The 21,658-nt window shown below is 36.8% G+C and overlaps 1 protein-coding gene across 6 annotated transcripts in view; it reads left to right on the forward strand.

Annotated features, from left to right (window-relative positions):
• fam131ab (family with sequence similarity 131 member Ab) overlaps window positions 1-21,658 on the forward strand; it is a 38,825-nt gene that overhangs the window by 1,153 nt on the left and 16,014 nt on the right. The window contains exons 1-5 of one of the 6 annotated variants that reach the window (XM_084125704.1): window positions 46-289; window positions 10,281-10,414; window positions 15,652-15,745; window positions 17,252-17,434; window positions 21,514-21,645. In XM_084125704.1, coding sequence (XP_083981830.1) covers window positions 259-289; window positions 10,281-10,414; window positions 15,652-15,745; window positions 17,252-17,434; window positions 21,514-21,645 — 574 coding nt within the window. In that variant the 5' untranslated portion in view covers window positions 46-258. Of the gene's footprint in view, window positions 1-45; window positions 290-10,280; window positions 10,415-12,361; window positions 12,532-15,651; window positions 15,746-17,251; window positions 17,435-21,513; window positions 21,646-21,658 lie in introns of those variants that run through there. The other 5 variants (XM_084125705.1, XM_084125709.1, XM_084125707.1 and 2 more) reach the window with 5 other exon arrangements.

Raw genomic sequence — 21,658 nt, forward strand, 5'->3', positions numbered from 1 at the left:
ATAGTGTGTGTGTGTGGAGAACAACAGTTCAGTCTTTGCATTTGTGAGGAACGCTGGTTTAGTCCGTGTGTGTTTGTGAGAACGGGTTTTCCTTCATCCTCCAGAAGCGCAGGAGTTCAGAAACTAGCGCAGACGGGATGATTGAGAGAGAGAGATGGAGAGAAGGAAGGAAGGAAGGAAGGCTATACGCGAGCGCTTCTTAGCATAATGCGTCTTCCATCAGTTGATGTTGTGTGTGTGTCCGCGTAATACCCGAGCATGGGCTGTGTCGCCTCCAGAACGCCAGTCGGTGAGAATCTGTTTTCCTCTGAGCATGAACACAGGCGTGTGAAACCTGAGCTCGACTGCAGCTCACACACACTTCTGATGGAGATGCACAAACTGCAGGCTTTTCTTCCCTCCTCGTTAGTGCTTGCGAGTGCATGTATGAGCTGATCGGAGGGTTTGCATGAATCTGCATTAAACTGCATCAGTGCTCGTTCATCACATGCTGGTCCTCGACTCAGGTTACATTACAGAAGCTTGTGCTTCATTGTGTGTGCGCCAGGAGTGATGCATGTACAGTATGCAGCGAACCAGCAGCGCTTTGCCCTTGTTTACAGCATGTCGACGACAAGTACAGTGTCAGTATGAGTGTGTTTCTTCAACTACAGCACTTTTATGTCTTAGAGACTGATTTGTAGTAAAACTAACGGTTACACTTTATTTTAAGGTTACGTAGTCATTGTACTTACTCAAATACTGAGTAATATTAATTAACTACATGTACTTACTTTAGGGTTAGGGTTTGGTTTAGTGTTAGTTACTTATGCATAATTTACAGTTATTACTATAGTAAGTAGCCTACATGTAGTAATGTGTAACTACGTCATTGTAAAATAAAGTGGGTTACACTTTATTTTAAAGTGTCATTATTACAGTGTAATTATATATTTAAGTACTGAGTAATATTAATTAACTGCATGTACTTACTATAGGGTTAGGGTAGGATTAGGGTTTGGTTGAGGGTTAGTTACATGTAATTATGCATAATTTACTGTTATTACTATGGTAAGCTACATGTAACATAGGACACTGTAAAATAAAGTGTTACCAAACTAACAGAATTTATGAAGGTCACATTAAAAGTGAATTGGAAACATTCAGAATTGGACAGAATTAAATTAACATCAGCGTCAAGCATAGATGTATTATTTCTACAAATATGGACACTTTTGACCATATTTGAAGAAATAAAACATGCAACTAGTGCTTGACGCTGATGTTAATTTAATTATGTCCAATCCGTTTATTTATTGTTGTTACTTTTCAAATGATTTTATATATAAATTTTAAATAGTGCTATGAGTGAATAAACCAGTTCTCGTTTTTTTATTCCAAAAATATTTGAAATGTCATTGAAATTAAGTTGCATGATGTACTGAATTTGAAAAGTGTATTTAAAAAAAAAATACAAAAATGTGCACAGGGTCAAAAGTGTCCATATTTGAAGAAATAATACATGCAAATAGTGCTTGACGCTGATGTTAATTTAATTCTGTCCATCATGATTAACGTCCAGGTCTTTCCCCCACGATCCGTACAAGAAACGAGTAGGCCTACGGAAAAAACTAAATCCAACGCCTTTCCACTCCGAGAGTCTCGAACAAATGGCCTCAGATTTATTTTCACCACGCAAATCGTTTCTTAATCTCGTGCTGTAATTATTAATGACATATCAGGATACCGGGGCCATACAAAACCTGCACGCGCCATTACTCCTGTCACGTGAGAATCGCCCCGTTAATTGCTGATAAACGTGCCGGTTAAGGTTTGGCATCCTCGCCGAGACAGGAGAGATAACTGATCATGTTCCTTTATCTGTGAAGAGTTAAACTACACTTACAATAAAGGTTCTTCGTTGGCATTTTTGGTTCTATGAATAACCTTTAACATCCACTCCACAAAAGGTTCTTTATAATAGAAAAACGTTCTTTAGATTATTAAAATGTTCTTCAGACTAAGAAAAAAATATTTTAAAGTGATAATGATAGTGCATGTATTTACTCACCCTCATGTCGTTCCAAACCTGAGACTTTAGTTCGTCTTCAAAGACACAAATAAAGATATGTTGGGTCTCATATACTAATAATTGTGTGAATTATTTGTATTTTACCCACAGAAGAACTAATTCACAACACAAACGTATGCACATGAATTTGTTCTTAACCTCATTCTATAGTTAATGTACTCTAAACAAGCGACCTGTGCACAAGGTTACCCAGGTGAAAAAGACGTACTATTAAATATATAAAAAATGTACTTGAGTATGTTTTTAGTACAATACAAATATACTTTAATGCACTTTTAATACATTTAACAGTACGTCTTTTTCACCTGGGTAGTAATTTGCATAAAACACGCCCAGAGACATATTCATATAACAGCTTTCCACACAACCTTTACTTTCATCACTCTCAGAAGAATAAGACTCTCTCATTTTTTTGAAAATGTTTGAAATGTCATTGCAATTAAATGCTACACACAATTTAGTGTGACATTTAGACATTCAAGTTCGCTAGCATTAATTAGCACGTTGCTAGCATGTTTTAACTCGTTATTAGCATGAATCACCATGTTGCTAGCATGAATTAGCACATTGATAGCAAGTTTTAACATGTTGCTATAATGAAATAGTATGTTGCTGGTATGTTTAACACATTGTTATCATGATTTAGCATGTTGTTAGCAAGTTTTAACACATTGTTAACATGAATTAGCATGTTTTAGCACTGTTAACATGAATTAGCCTGTTGCTAGCACATTTTTAGCTTATTTGTAGTCTAGTAATTTTTAGCATCATAGTTGCTAGGCTTTGCTATTGATAGATAATTGGTGGATGAAGCTTAAATACTCTATTAGATTTGTTGTATAAAAGTTTTGACCCCCTCAATGTAAGTGTATAGGATTTTTCGTAGGTTTGATTGTCCATTTAATGAAAACCGTAAGTCTGATCATTTAGAAAAGATATAACAACCCAAGTCAGACAAGTCTGAAGGTCTGACCCGAGATTGTTGGTTGTAGCTTTAAAGCTCTTGGAGGAGATACTGACTAAATTTTAGTCAAAGTAAAAGGATTTCAGTGTGTTGGTTTGGTCAAGTTTGATGCAAATTCAAATTCTGCTGTAAAGCAGCTCTAAATAAGACATTAGTGTTGTTTTTCAGCTTGAGTCAGTCAACAGTGTCTGTTACTAAATTAATCAATTATAAAAACCAATTCAATTCAGATTGCATTGAATGAATTGCAGGAATAATGACCTCCATAAGAGTGTGAAACAGTTTCAGCGGAGTCAGATTGCATCAGCTTTGACCTGAGAACAGCCACGCTTTATAAGTTGTGCTGTCACCCTGGAAAGGACAAGGATGGGAGATTCGTCTCGGTACGGTTATCAGGACAAGGACGGAGCGTACGCTCATGAAAGAGCTTCATGTATATCGAGACTGAGTGAGGTCATCTCTCCGGCCCCAGATGGCCCGGTCCACCGGTGGCCTGGAGTCTTTCCGTGTCCCGGCGTGGGGCGACGACCAGATGGATGTGATACGGTTTGCTAGAGAGGATCGTGTGTTAGAGGACCAGGGATTTTGGACACAAGAATAATTTTTCATCTCTCAGTCTGGCTCTCATCAGGTGGTTCTTCTGTTTGATTTGTTTGTGGGTCACTCCGCAAGAACTAAGCGTCTGTAAAATCGTGTCGGTGAGTCAGCAAAGCGCCCTGTTGATTTCATGCAGAGATGCTACTGATGTTATTGAAGATAATATTTTCAGCAACAGGTCTGGCAATCAATCTGACATTAATCCAGAGAGAATCTCACTAAAACAGCTCTATGTATATACTGTATATATTATATATTTATACATAATTTATTTTATATATAAATATAAAAATATTATTATATAAAATAACACATTTTTCTTAAATATATACATGCATGTACAAAATAATACAAAATAATTATTCAAGCGCAAGAGAAATCAATTCGGTGCTCGAATTGATTTCTCCTTTGCGTCTCCTTGCGCTTGAATGGACACATACACAAAATGATGTTAAAAAAGCAAGTATTCTCATGAACACAGTCGGTTATGTCGTAGTCATAGTCTACGTAGTCACGTCGTGTCGTATCTTTGATCACCAAAATGACATATTTAAATGTTTTTTCTTCATGTCTTAAAATATCTTGACTGTAACTCGACACCCTTGCCTCATTTAGTATGTGCGGTTCTATGAATATGCAAATGAGCCCCGCCTCCACTCACTCACTCAGCTCAGAGATCCACTGGTTGACGATCACACGTTGATCTGATTGGTTACAAGGTAGTTTGTGACGTCAGAAACACCAGCGATTTCAAAGCGTGTTTTTGAGACTGTCTTTGGTTCACTGCAGTTTTAAGGAGAAAATACTCAGCAATGCTGTCGACTTATGAATTTACACATGCTTTGTCTTAAAGCATATTAAAAACACCACATAGACATATAATCTACTTTCACCACAGGGGGACTTTAAGTGAACATAAACAGACGAGAAAGAAATCGTACATGTATCAGTATCAGTGCATTAGCTCTTAAAGTGACAGCAGCCTATAAATACCTTCTGCTGTCTGTATCATTAATATCAATCAAATAACAAAACACAGCTTTAACAAACATTAATCTATATTTAATTTATACAGTGAACACTATAGTGTTATTTTACATTTAATGATTACATTTCTGTACCTGAATACTGCTGTTTGTCCTTACTTTATTTGCTACGTTGTTATATTGGATTTTATCTATGCTTGTAACTTTTGTATTTGTTCTTATTTTAATACTGACTATTCACTTGTCTTTAATAATATTTGATTATTAAAGGCTAATAGTTTTTGCTCTGGTATCGAGATACTTTGCAAAGTTGCAAAGAAAGCAAAGTTACATTCCCCAAACAACCCACCAAATTATTATTATTATTATTTTTTATTTTTTTCTGATCTGAAAAATGATCTGATCTGTGACTCAAAACCATAATCTGATCCGAACCGTGAGTTTTACGATCCGTTGCAGCTCTACTAAATATACATACGCAGGGAAGGAGACCAGAGGCCGTTTTTCTAATGGATGTCAATGAGAGGAGAGGCTTCACTACCCTTAATAAACCACTTTTGTGAGGAAATAGCTTATCATTTAATGAATCGACAGCCTCTTCGCTAATCTTCAACATGTTTGCTCATAAATATTAATTCTGGATTGAGTTTACATGAAAAAATGCTGTTTTATAAGAGAAGTCACGGACAATTGCGGGACAGGTATGATTTAGTTTACGGCACTTCTCGTTCATTTATGGTAAACAGTGATTGACTGTCACAACCTCAAGGCTGTGATGTGATTGGTTATCAAGGCACACATGATCCAAGTTAGTCGTTACACTTTCTCCAATGTAAGAGCCACAGACCCTCCCAATAAAAAGTCCATCTCTATATATACACACACTCGCCGGCCACTTTATTAGGTACGCTTGTTCAACTGCTCATTAATGCAAATATCTAATCAGCCAATCACATTGCGGCAACTCAATGCATTTAGACATGTAGACATGATGAAGACGATCTGCTATATTTTTAAAGCTGCTTTGAAACAATCTATATTGTTAAAAGTGCTATATACATGAAGTTGACTTGACTTGACGACTGAAGTTGGGCATCAGAATGGGGAAGAAAGGAAACAATCATCTCTAGGGTTTACAGAGAATGGACCGAAAAACAGAAAATATCCAGTGAGCGGCAGTTCTGTGAGTGAAAATGGCTTGTTTATGTCAGAGGAGAACGACCAGACTGTTCCAGCTTATAGAAAGGCAACAGTAACTCAAATAAGCACTTGATACACCTGAGGTCTGCAGAAGAGCATCTCTGAACGCAGAAGAGCATCTCTGAACACAGAAGAGCATCTCTGAACGCAGAAGAGCATCTCTGAACACAGAAGAGCATCTCTGAACGCAGAAGAGCATCTCTGAACACAGAAGAGCATCTCTGAACGCAGAAGAGCATCTCTGAACGCAGAAGAGCATCTCTGAACACGTCAAACCTTGAAAACCAGAAAACTGAGGCCGGGCTCAACAAAACTGGACAACAGATGATTGGAGAAACATTGCGTCTGAATTTCTGCTGCAACATTCAGATGGTCAGAATTTGGCGTAAAGAACATGAAAGCCTGGATCATCCTGCCTTGTATCAGTGGTCAGGCTGCTGGGGGTTTAATGCTGTGATGATTTTCCCTTGGCACACTTTGAGCCTCTTAGTACCGTTGTTTAAACGCCTCAGTTTACCTGAGTATTGATGCTGACCATGTCCTTCCCTTTATAACCACAGTAGACCATCTTCTGATGGATACTTCCAGCAGGATAAACACACACGTCACAAAATCATCTCAGACTGGTTTCTTGATCATGACGATGAGTTCACTAAACTAAAACAGCCTCCACAGTCTCCAGATCTCAATCCAATAAAGCATCTCCTGGATGTGGAGGAACAGGAGATTCACATCATTAATGTTCAGCTGATAAATCTGCAGCAACTGTGTGATAAAATCATGACAATATGGACCAGAATCTCTGAAGAATGTTTCCAGCATCTTGTTGAATCTCTGCCATGAAGAATTAAGGCAGTTCTGAAGGCGAAAGCGGATCTGACCCTCTACTAGCAAGGGGTACCTAATGAAGTGGCCGGTGAGTGGATGAGCTCTTGGCACGCTTCCATGAGATTAAGTTAAAAGTGAAATGGTGTCATTGAGAGAAACTAACACCCCTGCTGGAGTCCAGACCTCCGCGGCCGTCGTCATCAGTCACTGTTAGTATTGTCTGCATGTATTGGGTTTTATTGACCCTCATTAGGAAAGAGGTTTGAGATCAGGTGAAACCCAACACGATTTGAGCCCGGGGTGTTAACGGGACGGTAGGGGACACGGATCCGCAGCGCAGGAGAGCGAGCAAAACCTTAGGGCTTTAACCTCTGACCTTTATCTCTCTCAGGTTTACTCACACACACACACACACACAGTGGTTTAAGCTCACAGAGATAGTCACAAATGTTTCTAATGTATCAAAGGATCATCTGGAGTGCATATGCCTGGTTCATATTTCATCTCTGAAATCAAAAGAAACTTATCCTAACTTACATAAATGAACTATAGTGTCCTGCACCCAATAGCAAACAAATTGTAAAAGATTATATATGGTGTCTGAATAATTTCTGGTTTGACTGTATTTTGCAAAAATAAAATTGAAACCTATTTTACGATTGTTTGCATTGTGACATTATTTTCATGACAATTAAGGATATTTAATGTCCAAATTATCATGATTATAATGTGTCCCGATATTTAACTTGTAAATTTGTCATTTTAATTATTCTCAATGCTGATACTGTATATATAGTCTTTCTATATTAATTTTTACTTTTTTTTGCCATTACAGCAATGAGTTACAATTAACCAGTAATGGTTAATTAACCAGTAATGGTTAATTGTCATGATATTATACAAATCGATAAATGATAAATATAGATTTTTAATATTGTTAAATGGTCCTACACCTAGGCTTCATTTTCTTTATGTAAAATGTAATTTATATTCTTTTTTTGGATGATTTTGTGATGAAATATGACTTGAGGCCTGTTCTGACACCAAGGATGAAAACTATAACTATAATCATTCAATGCAGTTTTGCCGTCTGTCTCTTTAAATGCTTGAGCTCTTTAAAACAGGATGGATTCTGATTGGCTGTCAATGTTTTTATGGTTCATCAGGGAGAAAAAAAAAATAAGTCCAACAATATCATTACTTTGTGTCATTATCGTTATAATTGCGGTATGGATTCTGCTATAATTTGACATTTAGAACGATTTAAATATTTATCGCTATTGTTATCGTCCAAGTTCTCAACATAAAATGCTCATAAAATATGCAGAATATGGTTGTCGTTTCCCATGGGAATGTAGTCAACATGTATGTGTTAATGAACTGGGAACACACGCACACAGGAAATGATGTCATCTGTGGCGTGTGATGACGTCTCGCCGCATTAATAAGCCTCACCTGAGGGAGTGTGTGTGTGACATTAGATGTGAGGAGGCCTGTGGTGTTGATCCGTTGGGATCTGTGTGTGTGTGACGTGTGTGTCAGTCGATCAGGATCAGAGATGCTCCAGCTGGTGCATCAAATTGAATGATAGAAAAATCTATGAATGTTGGTCTTTTCTCCATGCGACTGACCCGACACACTTCATTCCTCTGAAACTCTTGTTGCATAACGTGAATCCAGAACGTCAGTTTAGAGTTTTCCGGATCAAGAAGGAGCATGTTTGTGTGGCAATACATGAATGGAGATAACTAAACTCTGTGTTTGTCCACAGGATGTAAGTGATCCTGCATCTTGACTGCATGTTAATGCATGAGTGCATTAGAGAGATGACGGTCTGCATGAACTGATCAAGAGAAGTGATCAGATCTGCTGAAACTGTTAGTGTTAGGGAGGCCAGATGACTATGATTAAAAAACAAACAAACATGAGAAATAGGTTGTTTTTAAATTGATTTTTGAACTTTGGATACAATGAATCCGACCTCAGTTGAACTCCTGAAGTCAGGTTTAGATTTGATGATTTCCAAAAGCAAGATTGTTCATTTTTTATAACATACAGCCAATAAAGCATCAGCATATACTTGTAAAAAACACTGTTGTTCCATCATTTGTGCAATTATGCACATGCAGGATAAATGTGTTCAGTTCGCCTTTCATTAGTGTGAGGAAGCAACAGATTTGTATTTTATACTATAGGAAAGTGCTCAGTTTTATTTGAATTTAATGTATTTATAAAAAGGGATAAGGACATCTCGTCACACTGTCTGTCTATATCTATTTAAATCTATTTCTTATATACTTTATTATATGTAAATAAATACAATAATAATAATAACAACCATAATATTTTAATATAAATACTATTATGATATTAAATAATATTAATAATTATATTAAAGTAACATTAATTAATACAAATATTACTATTATTTATTTATATAATATCCCAGTAGAAATGTAGCTAGCTTTAAATAGAAATAAATATTATAAAATATATATCTGTCTATATGTCTGTCTTTAATTGTAATTTAAATGTATAATTTACTATATGCAAATACATAAAATTATTATTGCTGTTGTATTTTAATTTATATAGATAATTAATCTTATAATATTATTTATTAATATAATATCCCAGTATGAATCAGATATATTAGGTAGGCTAGCTATATCTAGATATAAAGATTTATTTATTTATTAATGTTTATATCTAGATAGCTACCTAAAATATCGGATTGCTCCTGGGATATTATATAAATAATAATCTTAATTATATTATTATTAATTGCTATTAATATTATTTAATATTATACTATTATTTATATGAATTCACATTAATTATATAATTAAAAATATATTAATAATATTATTATCATTGCATTTATTTACATAGCCTATAATAAAATGTATGTATATAGATAGATAGATAGATAGATAGATAGATAGATAGATAGATAGATAGATAGATAGATAGATAGCAATCAGATATTTTAGGTATCTATCCATCTATAATGTAGTATAACACCCCAGTATCAGTGGGATGGGGATGGGGAGGATGTGGTTGCCATGGCTGGGGTCAGTACTGACCCTGGACCACGTCATCAGTCACATGTCGCACGGGTATATCTGTGGCAATAGCCAACAATACATTGTATGGATCAAAATTATCGATTTTTCTTTTATGCCAAAAATCATGAGGATATTAAGTAAAGATCATGTTCCATGAAGATATTTAGTAAATTTCCTACCATGAATATATAAAACATGTATTTGTGTGAGTGAATGCTGCACAATCGCCAACATAAATGAACAACTTTAAAGGAGATTTTCTCAATGTTTTTATTTTTTTGCACCCTCAGATTCCAGATTTACAATAGTTGTATCTCGACCAATATTGGCCTATCATAACAAACCACACATCAATGGAAAGCTTATTTATTCAGTTTTCAGATGATGTATAAATCTCAATTTTAAAAAAAATTGGCCCATGTGACTGGTTTTGTGGTCCAGGGTATCTATCTATCACCCCGGTATCAGTGGGATGGTGATGGTGCGGTTGCCATGGCAGTGTGCATTGGCTCGTTGGCTCGTGGGGTCAGTGTTGATTGGCTGAGCTCGATCCTCTCTCCCCACAGTAGCTGGCGACGGGTTACGCGTGGACTGGAGCGCGAGGAGCTCCTCCTCAGACCTCGTGCTGCTGGGAAACACGCGGACCAGTTTGGCGCGCGGCCTGGGCGGGACATTTGGGCACTCGGACCGTTACCTCAAGGTGCCAAAGTTTCCTCTCAATCTGTTCCATTTCCATTTATATACTTCACAGCGTCCGGAACCGGCACTCGCCCTTTTCCCTTTCCTTCCTCTCCTGTCATTCGCCCCGCGTCGCGCGTTGGCGCGTTTGAAAGCGGAAAGTGGGACACTTATTCAACGCTTCTGCCATCGCGCTCCAAGGCCTGGCGTTCACCAGCTATTCCTGTCATCATTATAAATGGTTAACAACGCGCATTCACTCAAAGCCTCCCAAACGCACTCACTTGTGGCTGACGCGCGCGTCATGAGAGCGCGACATTCTCTGTCAGATCTGAGCTGATTAATGGTGCGTTCAAGTCACTTTCGTCAGAGTGTACTTTCTCTTAACAAATTACACAAAAAATGCAGAACAAAGAAATGTGCATCAGGTGTGCTTTGCTTTTTTATGTTTTTAATTAATTTATGAAGCCTGCAAACTTTTTCGTTACATGATATATTGTTATATTATAATGCTATCATATTCTGTGCAGGCAATTAGCTTACTTCGCTGTAGATAGAAAAGCCTGACAATATCACTGATAAATACCTTTAAGTGTTGTGGTATTCCGCCATGATTCTCACTGACACGCCCACAACTCGTAAAGATCTGTCCAGAAAATCCCGAGCTTCCCACTCGTATTTACGACATTCAACTCGTAAATACGATCTTTACGAGATGACTTGAACGCGCCATTATTCAACGCTTCTGCATCTCGCTCCAAGGCCTGGCGTTCACCAGCTATTCCTGTCATCATTATGGTCACACAACGCCCCCCTAACGCCCTCACTGACGCGCGCGTCGCTCTGTCAGATCTGAGCTGATTAAGACTCGAGCGTTCGGAGCAGAAAATTGTTTTCTCAGCTTTTCTCGGATGGATAATGACCTAATTAACCCGGGCCACTTGCGCTGCACTCGTTCCTGGCTCTGACTTTCATTAAATGTTCACTAGTTAGTCGTCTAATCATTCACGAGTCATTCTGAGTAATTAGCAATTAATTCTTTAATGTGTTTTTTTTTTCAAACCGAATTCACAGCGTCGCTGCACTAATGTGTTTTGCCTTTGACTTAATGTCATTTAACAGTCGCTCGACAGGGAATAACCCACAGGACTTCTGGAGGGGTTCAGTGTGCAGAAACACTGCTTTTGCCTCTTTATATCAGCATTTATACATTATACTTATTTTATATTTAAGTTCATACTATATACATTTCTCTAATTAAAATTATAATATTTTTAATTTATTTATTCAAAATATGAATAGGCTATATGTTAGGAAAATTGTTATTTTATATAGTATACATTTAAATATAAATATAAATTTAGTATGTATTTACTTTTATAGGCTTATATATAAATAAATGTATGCATATAAATGTAATAAAACTATAATTTTTCAATTTATACTTTATACAGTATAAATGTAGGTATAAAATAAATATTTAATGTGTAAATATCTAATATTTGTATTAATATTTATTAATAAAAGTTTTTTTTTCTTATCTATGACCCATATTAATCAAAGAAATTAATGTCAAACATTTGTTCAAAACATGTCTTAATGATTTTTCTTGTTATTTCTTGTTTATATAAATGTATGTATTTGTTTACTGATTGATTTATTGACTTTATTGATTATTTGTTCATTGCTTATGTAATGGCCAATGCTTTGGTAATACTGTACAAGTCATGCCAATAAAGCTCATTTTAATTGAATTAAGAGATAGACAGGTGTCATGACGAGGAATGCAGTTGGTGTGTGTGTGTGTGTGTGTGTAACGTGCTGTTTGCATGTGTGTTCATGAGAGAGAGAGAGAGAGACAGGTGTCATGACGTGGAATGCAATTGGTTGGTGTGTGCGTGTTGCATGTGTGTTCATGAGAGAGAGAGAGCACGAGAGAGAGACAGATGATCAAACGGGCTGCATGTGACGTCACCGAGCATCATTCCACAGTATCCTTGGAGAACTCGTTCCATGGCGACTGACTGGTTGCTATAGAAATGCTCGTTTCTCTCCGAGTTCCCGCGAAATAGATGTCGGTGAGGACGAGGAGACTCCATGGAGAAGCTTTTGTTCCTGTGTGGAGCGAGCGGAGAGCCGGTATCACTGCTCACTGTTCATCGTGTGTGTGTGTGTGTGCGCGCGCGCGTTTGAGAGGCAGATGATGTTTGGGAATGTTCTGAAGCGGGTGTTTGGTCGTTTGCCGTGCTCGTGCGTCGCTGAAGCGCGGAACCCGTGGGGTTCGTGTTATATATATGTATGTTTATGTGTGTGTGTGTGTGTCTGTGACGATATGCATGTGTATTCCAGCCTCACATACAGACGGAGGAGGCTCCAGATGTCGAGCGCTTGTGCTGTAATTACTGTGTTTGCTGTTATAAAACCTGTGGATATGTGTGTGTGTGTATGTGTGTGTGTGTGTGTGTCCGTCTCTCTGCTCAGAGGGTTGCTTTGCATGTAAATAGAGAAGTCGAGATTAAGTCTGACACTAGATTAGAGTAGAATAGTCTAGTCTGTTTTGCAGTCTGCTCTGCTCTAGTCTAGTCTACTTTTATCTGCTCTGCTCTATACTGTTCAATTCTGTTCCATTTCATTCTATTCTAGTCTACTGTACTCATTACCCATGAAGTCTAGACAGTTACTATATGTTTTACTGCACTGAAATCCTTCTATTCTATTCTTTATTTTCTATTTTGTTCTACTCTACTGTATACCCATCCATATAGTCTAGACTGTTAAGTCCTCTTTATTCTATTCTATTCTATTCTATTCTGTTCTATTCTGTTTTGTATTGTTTGTATTATTTTATATTCTGTTCTATTCTATATTCCATTCTATTCTAGTCAAGTCTAGTATTTTCTATTATGTCTGTCTATTTTGTTATATTCCATCTTCGTCTATTCTAATCTGTCTGTCTATTCTATTCTATCTTCATCCATTCTGTTCTATCTTCATCTATTCTATTATATTTTATTCTTTTCTATTCTTAATCTATTCTATTCTATCTTTGTCTATTCTATCTTCATCTATTCTATTCTATCTTTGTCTATTCTATCTTTGTTTATTCTGTTCTATTCTATCTTTGTCTTGTCTATTCTGTTCTATCTTTGTCTTGTCTATTCTATTCTATCTTTGTCTATTCTATTCTTATTCTATTCTATCTGTGTCTATTCTGTTCTATTCTTCATCTGTTCTATTTTGTCTATTCTGTTCAGTCTTTGTCTATTCTGTTATATTCTTCATATATTCTATTCTTCATCTTTTCTGTTCTGTTCTATCTTTGTCTATTCTATTCTTATTCTATTCTATCTGTGTCTATTCTGTTCTATTCTTCATCTGTTCTATTTTGTCTATTCTGTTCAATCTTTGTCTATTCTGTTATATTCTTCATATATTCTATTCTATTCTTCATCTTTTCTGTTCTGTTCTATCTTTGACTATTCTATTCTATCTTTTGTCTATTCTATTATATCTTCGTCTATATTCTATCTTTGTCTATTCTATTCTATCGTTGCCTTGTCTATTCTATCTTTTGTCTATTCTATTCTATCTTTGTCTATTCTATTCTTCATCTATTCTATTCTATCTTTGTCTATTCTATTCTTCATCTATTCTATTCTATTCCTTGTCTATTCTATTTTATCTTTGTCTTGTCTATTCTATCTTTTGTCTATTCTATTCTATCTTTTATCTATTCTATTCTATCTTTGTCTAATCTATTCTATCTTTGTCTATTCTATTCCATTCTATCTTTTGTCTATTCTATTCTATCTTTTGTCTATTTTATTCTATCTTTGTCTATTCTATTCTATCTTCATCTATTCTATTCAATCTTCGTCTATTCTATTCTATCTTTGTCTATTCTATTCTGTCTTTGTCTATTCTATTCTTTGTCTATTCTATCTTCATCTATTCTATTCTATCTTGGTCTCTTGTATTCAGTGAGTGTCTGGGCTGTGTTTGATGTCGTGAGGTCAGGGGTCACCAGTCGCAGATTAACGAAGCGTCTGTAAATGGTGAAGATCTAAAGCTCCTGCTGTAGGAGTTCATGGAGTTTGTGCTGTTTTCCTGAGCTTGAGCTCCTCAGGGACTGAATCTCAGCTCACCGTTCAGTAGGGCAGTAGGCGAGTGTGTGTGTGTGTGTGTGTGTGTGTGCGTGTGAACGGCAGCAGACTGTCACGGTGTTATTACCTCCAGCTCATGTAAGGAATAATCAGCGTGTATCTCGAGGGGACTGCGCATGTTTTTTATTTCAATATGTATCCGTTGTTATTTTGCCAGCCGCTCCATTAACTTTGCCATGACGTTTCCGCTAATGCGTTTAACCTCGTACTCGCTCAAACACACCAGGTGCACGTGTCGACCGCGAGTCCCAGCGGATGATAAAGACACGAACGACTCAACACAGAAACACACGTGACCTTACACACGCACCGTGACCTGAACAGTCTCATGCGAGCTTTGCTCTTGAGGGATTCTCTCTTTGAGACTTACCCGAGCCACATCCACAGACTTAAACACTGCTGTAGTTCAGTAGAAATGGGGCAAAAAAGGCTCGTCTTTATTAGACAAGATGATGAGAAATGTTTGTATTGTTTTGCTGAAATCAAACTGTTCTTTTAAGCTCATCTATTCTATTCTGTATTATTTCTATTACTTTATATTCTGTTCTTTTCTATTCAGCTGTACACATTCTTCATCTGTTCTATTCTATTCCATTCTATGCTGGTCAAATCATCTAGTTTCTTATTTTCTGTTCTATTTTATTCTACTCCTATTCCCCCCATCTAGTCGGGACTGTCATTTTCTGTTCTGCTGCATTAATGTTAGCCTATTCTATTCTATTCTATTATGTATTATTTCTATTGTTTCATATTCTGTTCTTTTCTATTCAGCTGTCCTCATTCTTTTCATCTGTTCTTGATTTTTATTTTCTGTTCTACTGGACTGAAGTTCTATTCTGTTCTATTCTAGTCAAGTCATCTAGTTTATTATTTTCTGTTCTGTTCTATTTTATTTTATTCCTGTTTTCTCCATCTAGGCAAGACAATTATTTTCTGTTCTGATACATTGAATTCTATTCTATTCTATTCTATTCTATTCTATTCTATTCTATTCTATTCTATCTTTGAAATGCAGATAAGAAATGTTTGTATTGTTTTGCTGAAATGAAAGTGCTCTTTAAAGCTTTTAACTCAGTGTTTTGTTGTCTTCTCTCAGGTAAATGTTGAGGACAGCAGCGACATGTTACCTAAATCCAGACGAGCTCTCACCATTCACGAGATCGCAGCGCTGGCTAGATCTTCACTTCACGGTAAACACTGTTTAGTTTAGTTTAAGCTGCTGTTGTAGGAGTTGCACCTTATTAAAACCTTGTCAGATAGTTCACTTGGGCATTTGAGTTTAGAATTGTATTTGAATTTTATTTTATTTTATTTTTTAGTTAAGTTTAGTCTAGTCTATTTTTAGTTTAGTTTAGTTTAGTTTAGTTTAGTTTAGTTTAGTTTAGTTTGTTTAGTTTAGTTTAGTTAAGTTTGTGTTTAGTTTATTTTATTTTATTTTATTTTGTTTATTTTAGTTTAGTTTAGTTTGTTTAGTTTAGTTAAGTTTGTGTTTAGTTTAGTTTAGTTTAGTTTAGTTTGTGTTTAGTTTAGTTTAGTTTAGTTTAGTTTAGTTTAGTTTGTGTTTAGTTTAGTTTATTTTAGTTTGTTTAGTTTAGTTTAGTTTGTGTTTAGTTTAGTTTAGTTTGTGTTTAGTTTAGTTTAGTTTAGTTTAGTTTGTGTTTAGTTTAGTTTAGTTTAGTTTAGTTTATTTTAGTTTAGTTTAGTTTAGTTTGTGTTTAGTTTAGTTTAGTTTAGTTTAGTTTGAGTTTAGTTTAGTTTAGTTTAGTTTGTGTTTAGTTTAGTTTAGTTTAGTTTGTGTTTAGTTTAGTTTAGTTTAGTTTAGTTTAGTTTAGTTTAGTTTAGTTTGAGTTTAGTTTAGTTTAGTTTAGTTTAGTTTAGTTTGTTTAGTTTAGTTTAGTTTGTGTTTATTTTAGTTTGTGTTTAGTTTAGTTTAGTTTGTGTTTAGTTTAGTTTAGTTTGTGTTTAGTTAAGTTTGTGTTTAGTTTAGTTAAGTTTGTGTTTAGTTTAGTTTAGTTTAGTTTAGTTTAGTTTAGTTTGTGTTGTGTTTAGTTTAGTTTAGTTTGTGTTTAGTTTAGTTTAGTTTAGTTTAGTTTAGTTTAGTTTAGTTTAGTTTAGTTTGTGTTTAGTTTAGCTTAGTTTAGTTTAGTTTAGATTGTGTTTAGTTTAGTTTAGTTTAGTTTAGTTTGTGTTTAGTTCAGTTTAGTTTAGTTTAGCTGCTGTTGTAGGTGCTGATTAATGTTAACCAATAGTCAAATATCTGTTTAGTTTTTCTTACGGCTGCTGATGTAGGTGTTGCACCTTATTAAAACCTTGTCTATAGTTAACAGAGTAATTTAAAGCTGATTAATGGTAGTGTAACAAAAGTCCCAGCAATAATGGAAAATAACAATAGATTTGATAATGAAGCGTCTCCGTTCGGACACATTGAGATGCTGTATTGTTCTCATAATGTAGGTCATTTGGTCTCCACAAAGATCACCAAACCTGACTCTCTCACACACACACACACACACACACACACACACACAACTTTAGACACAAGAGATCTTCACGGTAAACACACGCACGCACGTATGTGATGAGTCCTTTGTGTGGTACGGACTGACACCATGACCTGGATTATTGCTCATGTATTTTGTATTATGCAGCATTGGGGTCGCTGACCCCTGAGTCTATGTGTGTGTGTGTGTGTGCAGGAATCTCGCAGGTGGTCAAAGATCATGTGACGAAGCCCACGGCGATGGCCCAGGGACGCGTGGCGCACCTGATCGAGTGGAAGGGCTGGTGTAAACCCACGGACGCTCCCAGCGCTCTGGAGTCCCATCTCACGTCATACTCGCATCTGTCCGAGGGCGAGCAGGAGGCACGCTTCGCTGCCGGTCAGTGACTTCCACACACACGGCCCTACTTTAACGATCTAAGCTCATGGTCTAAAGCTCACGGTGCACTTAGTGCGTGTCCAAATCCACTTTTGCTAGTTTAACAACGGGAAAAATGGTCGGCGCTCCCGGCGCATGGTCTAAAAGGGTTGGGCTTTAAAGGGCTTTAAAGGGTCTCATCTCCCATTCCCTTTAAAAGCCAGTTGTGCTCGCGCCATGGAGGATTCACTATTTACATGGCAGAATTTTCAAACGGAAAGACTGAACGCTTCTCTGACAAGGAAACGGATCTGCTTGTGCGTGAGGTTGAAGCTGTGTGTGTGTGTGTGTGTGTGCTCGAGGTTAAAGCACTAGCAGACCATCTACGGGACAAGCCGGATTCCACCATATCTTTATGTACACAATATTAATATTTTACATTGTAATCCTTTTATTTTTAATATTTGGCATGTTTGTGTGCTGCTGTCGTTGTGTGTGTAATAAGCAGAGTGTGCGTGCGTTGTGGACCCGCTTATATGGACTGAGCTTTTATGGACTGAGCCATTGACCAACTGAAACCTGGTCTAAAGTCAGTGGTGCAGTATTAGTCGTTAGTAATGTGCGCCTATATTTCAGTTCCTCAAAATAGCAACGAGCCATCAATGCGCCTGAACAACACACCTTGTTTTCAGACCAGCAGCCCACGGGCGCACAAATGGGCGCATTTGCTATTTAAACAACATGGCGCAGGACGTGAAAATGAAAACTGCGTCAGGCTGAAACTAGCAAAAAACACTTGCGTCGCGCCTGGTGTATGATAGGGCCCATAATCAGCTTCGGTATTTTAGGCACGTCACAGTATAAAATTTTCACATAACGATAATTGCTAAGCTTTTATCATGTTGTACAGTTTTAAAATAAGCTACAGAAACTAAAGTTTTATCCGAAGTTAGCGAATACATAAATCTAAACTGCTGTGTGAAAACATGTAAATACTGGTTGACTTACAATCTTAAAGGCCCCCAAAATCAAAATGTACGTTTTTTTAGCTTTTAGTATGCATATGTAAGCCTTAAGGTCATGAATAAGCTGGTGTGCTCCAAAACAATGACAAAATTCACATTTATGAGATATAAGCTTTCAAAACTTTGTCTCAAAATGGATCAGAGATTTTTATGACATCACGACGGACTTCAGCTTCTCATCTTCTGTCCAATCAAATGCTCTCTAGAATCTAAAGCTCCGCCTCCTACGCTATAAACGCCACCTGGCCAAAGTGAGCGTTGACACATCACAGAGCAATATGGGTTAGAGTGTGTGTTCGGTTGCTCAAACGCTCGAGTTTTATTCAGTTTTCCAACTGTACGTTGGTTAAGAATGAAATGAATAGAATTTATTCACACCTCTACTATTGAATCCAGAGTATCATCAGCGCTCGGATTAGCTTCCATGTTGCTGTCAAGTACGACTCGCTGTCTGTGAGGTAAACTAAACGCTATTGGCTATTTGCAAAGGGGGAGGAGCCATTCAATATGTCCCGCCTTAGCTTCCTGTTTCAGTGGAAATAAAAATTACGTCAACGCATCAAACAAAGCTGCGCGTTCCAAGACACTTCAGTGGGGCTTTAAGGTCTTGTTTGTCAAGATTTGCGTACATTTTTCACGCACAGAAACCTTGCACACTGAGTCGATGCGTAATATTCTGTTGCAGAAAAATTCGCAAAACAATACAAAATGGAGTCTTCAAGCACTGATGATGTTTTTGTTGTCCTCTCTCTTCTTAAAAAGAGGGAAATATCGGGTTCATCCAATCCTGAGATTGCGTAGAAAGGAAGGAGAGTTTCACCTCCAGCCTGTGTTACATGCCTCTTTAATGCAGCACACATGCAAAGTTGTTCAATTTAACAGGTTGATGGGGAAAAAATATTTTTTTCTAAAAATCTAAATTAATAGAAAAGTATCTAGAATTATTTGAAAGTGCTCACAATAATAATACAGTGCATGTTAATGCATTACCAAATACCAGCACGTCTATTTGAATTGATTTTCATGTCGATCAGTTCTGTTAATGCTTTTTCAAACACCACAACATGTCATTGGTTTGATTTCCCAGGGAATGCATGAACTGATCAAATGCAAATGCATGAAAACATCTGCCAAATGCATACATTTAAATGATGAGAGAGAAAGACTGGACTCCACTGAACTCGTATGAGGCAATAAATAATCGTTCAGTTGCATGCAAACCGTGATTAATGGAGAAATCACTCTTGATCTCTTTGAAGACACTCAGATCAAGAGGGCAATAAATCAAGCGAGCCACGTGTTCTGCTACTGGGACAGTGACTGTTAACAGGATAATGAAGTAATCAGACTAGCAAATCAAGTTATCGGTTCATGTGTGCTTAATTCTGCTTCCTTAACAATTCATTCATCTCCTCACAATTCCCATCCGAACTTTCCCAGGATGAGGCTGGTGTGACAAAGCTCTTTTCTCAGCAACCGCAGGACGATTTATGGGCTGAACTTGAGAGATTCATTCACAGCTCTCTCTCTCTCTCTCTCTCTCCCTCTCTCTCTCTCTCTCTCTTTGTCAGTCAGTGTCGTAGGATTTCCCTTTTCATAAAGTGACTAAATATTCATGTCATTTTGTTTGTGCGTGTGAGTTTTTTGTGTACACAGTATATGTCCTTGTCAACGTGTGAGTTTGTGCATTTACTGCACACACACACACACACACACACACACACACAGTGACACGGTCGGTAAAATTGAACTCTAGGAAAATTGCCAAACCTCAACAAAACTTGCTGTGTGAGTGTTTGCTGACGAAGGGTGAAAGATGAATGGAAGGATGAATCTCTGAATTAACACAAGCAAAGGGGAGAGAGAGAGGGGGAGAGAGAGAGGGGGAGAGAGAGAGAGAGAGAGAGAGAGAGAGAGGGGACTATCCAGACTGGTTAATGCTTGTTAGTGCTGGTTTAAAGCTCGTCATCAGATGTAGCTGGTTGACCCAAAAAAGCTTTTTTTATTTTATTTTGCTGTTTTAATTTATTTTATTTTGCACCTTTTGGAATTATAATTGTTATTTTGCTTTATTTTATTTAACTTTTATTGAACTGTATTTTATTTTATTTTACGCATATAGAGATTTTATTTGTTATTTTTCTTATTATATTTTCATTTTTAATTTATTTTGCATCTATTGACATTTTAATTATTTAGCTTTTTAATTGAGATTTGAATTGAGTATATCTCTGCTTGCACTCTTGTTATTTTACTTTATTATACTTATTTTGCAATTTCTACGCAGATATGCCGCAAGTGCTTCTGTGGTACAAATATAGTTTGTGTCCTGTCAATTAAACCAGAGACACAGCGAGAGCATTAATTAGCTAATTGCTTTTATAACCCAATCACTGCACATATGTGAGCATGTCTGGACAGAGCTGTGTGTGATATGAGCTGCTCAGCAGTGGTGAGGTCACTTCCTGTCTCCCTGAGGACACTACTATGATGTCAACAATTTCAAATATAGGCAGTGTTCCATTTAGAATGGCCTGTCAATCAAATATGGGTTCTATGTGGCAGTTAAAGAAGAATCTATCAGCCTGTCTCCACGGCGACACATCACACTCTCTGCTACATTTGTTAAAATGACTGCAGTGCCTAGCAACCAATATGTGTGATCTAGTTTAAATATGGTGTATGTATTATGAAGGAATGGCATACAGATTACTGGGAAAAAAACTGGTTTATACGAGGAAGTGGGGCAGGTACAGGATGATGACCTGGTGGGTGAGACGCAATATACGTGTTTAACTCTTTCTCATTGTTACTTTAATTATTTAAGTATTCTTTTTTTTGTTATTTATTTTATAAATTTTATTTATTTTATTGTTTGTTTCTTACAATTGTATTCGAGCAATCTTCAGGCAATTGTAACTGACACATGTTGGATGGGTGGGTAATATGATAGGGGGTTTGATGTAACACCTATGTTTGAAGAATGAATGTACTGTTTTGTTAATCTGAAAGAGAAAATAAAAACTGAATCATAAAAAATAATGTAATTTTATTAATTGTGTGTGTTTTTATCAGGGGTGGCAGAGCAGTTTGCCATCGCGGAGGCAAAGCTTCGTGCCTGGTCTTCAGTGGACGGTGACGAGTCTAACGATGATTCTTACGATGAAGATTTTCTACCTGCAAACGAGCCCGTTACACAGAGCACAGGTACACACACACA

The sequence above is a fragment of the Abramis brama genome, assembly GCF_963993115.1.
Source record: "Abramis brama genome assembly, chromosome: 10".
NCBI classification, from domain to species: Eukaryota; Metazoa; Chordata; class Actinopteri; order Cypriniformes; family Leuciscidae; genus Abramis; species Abramis brama.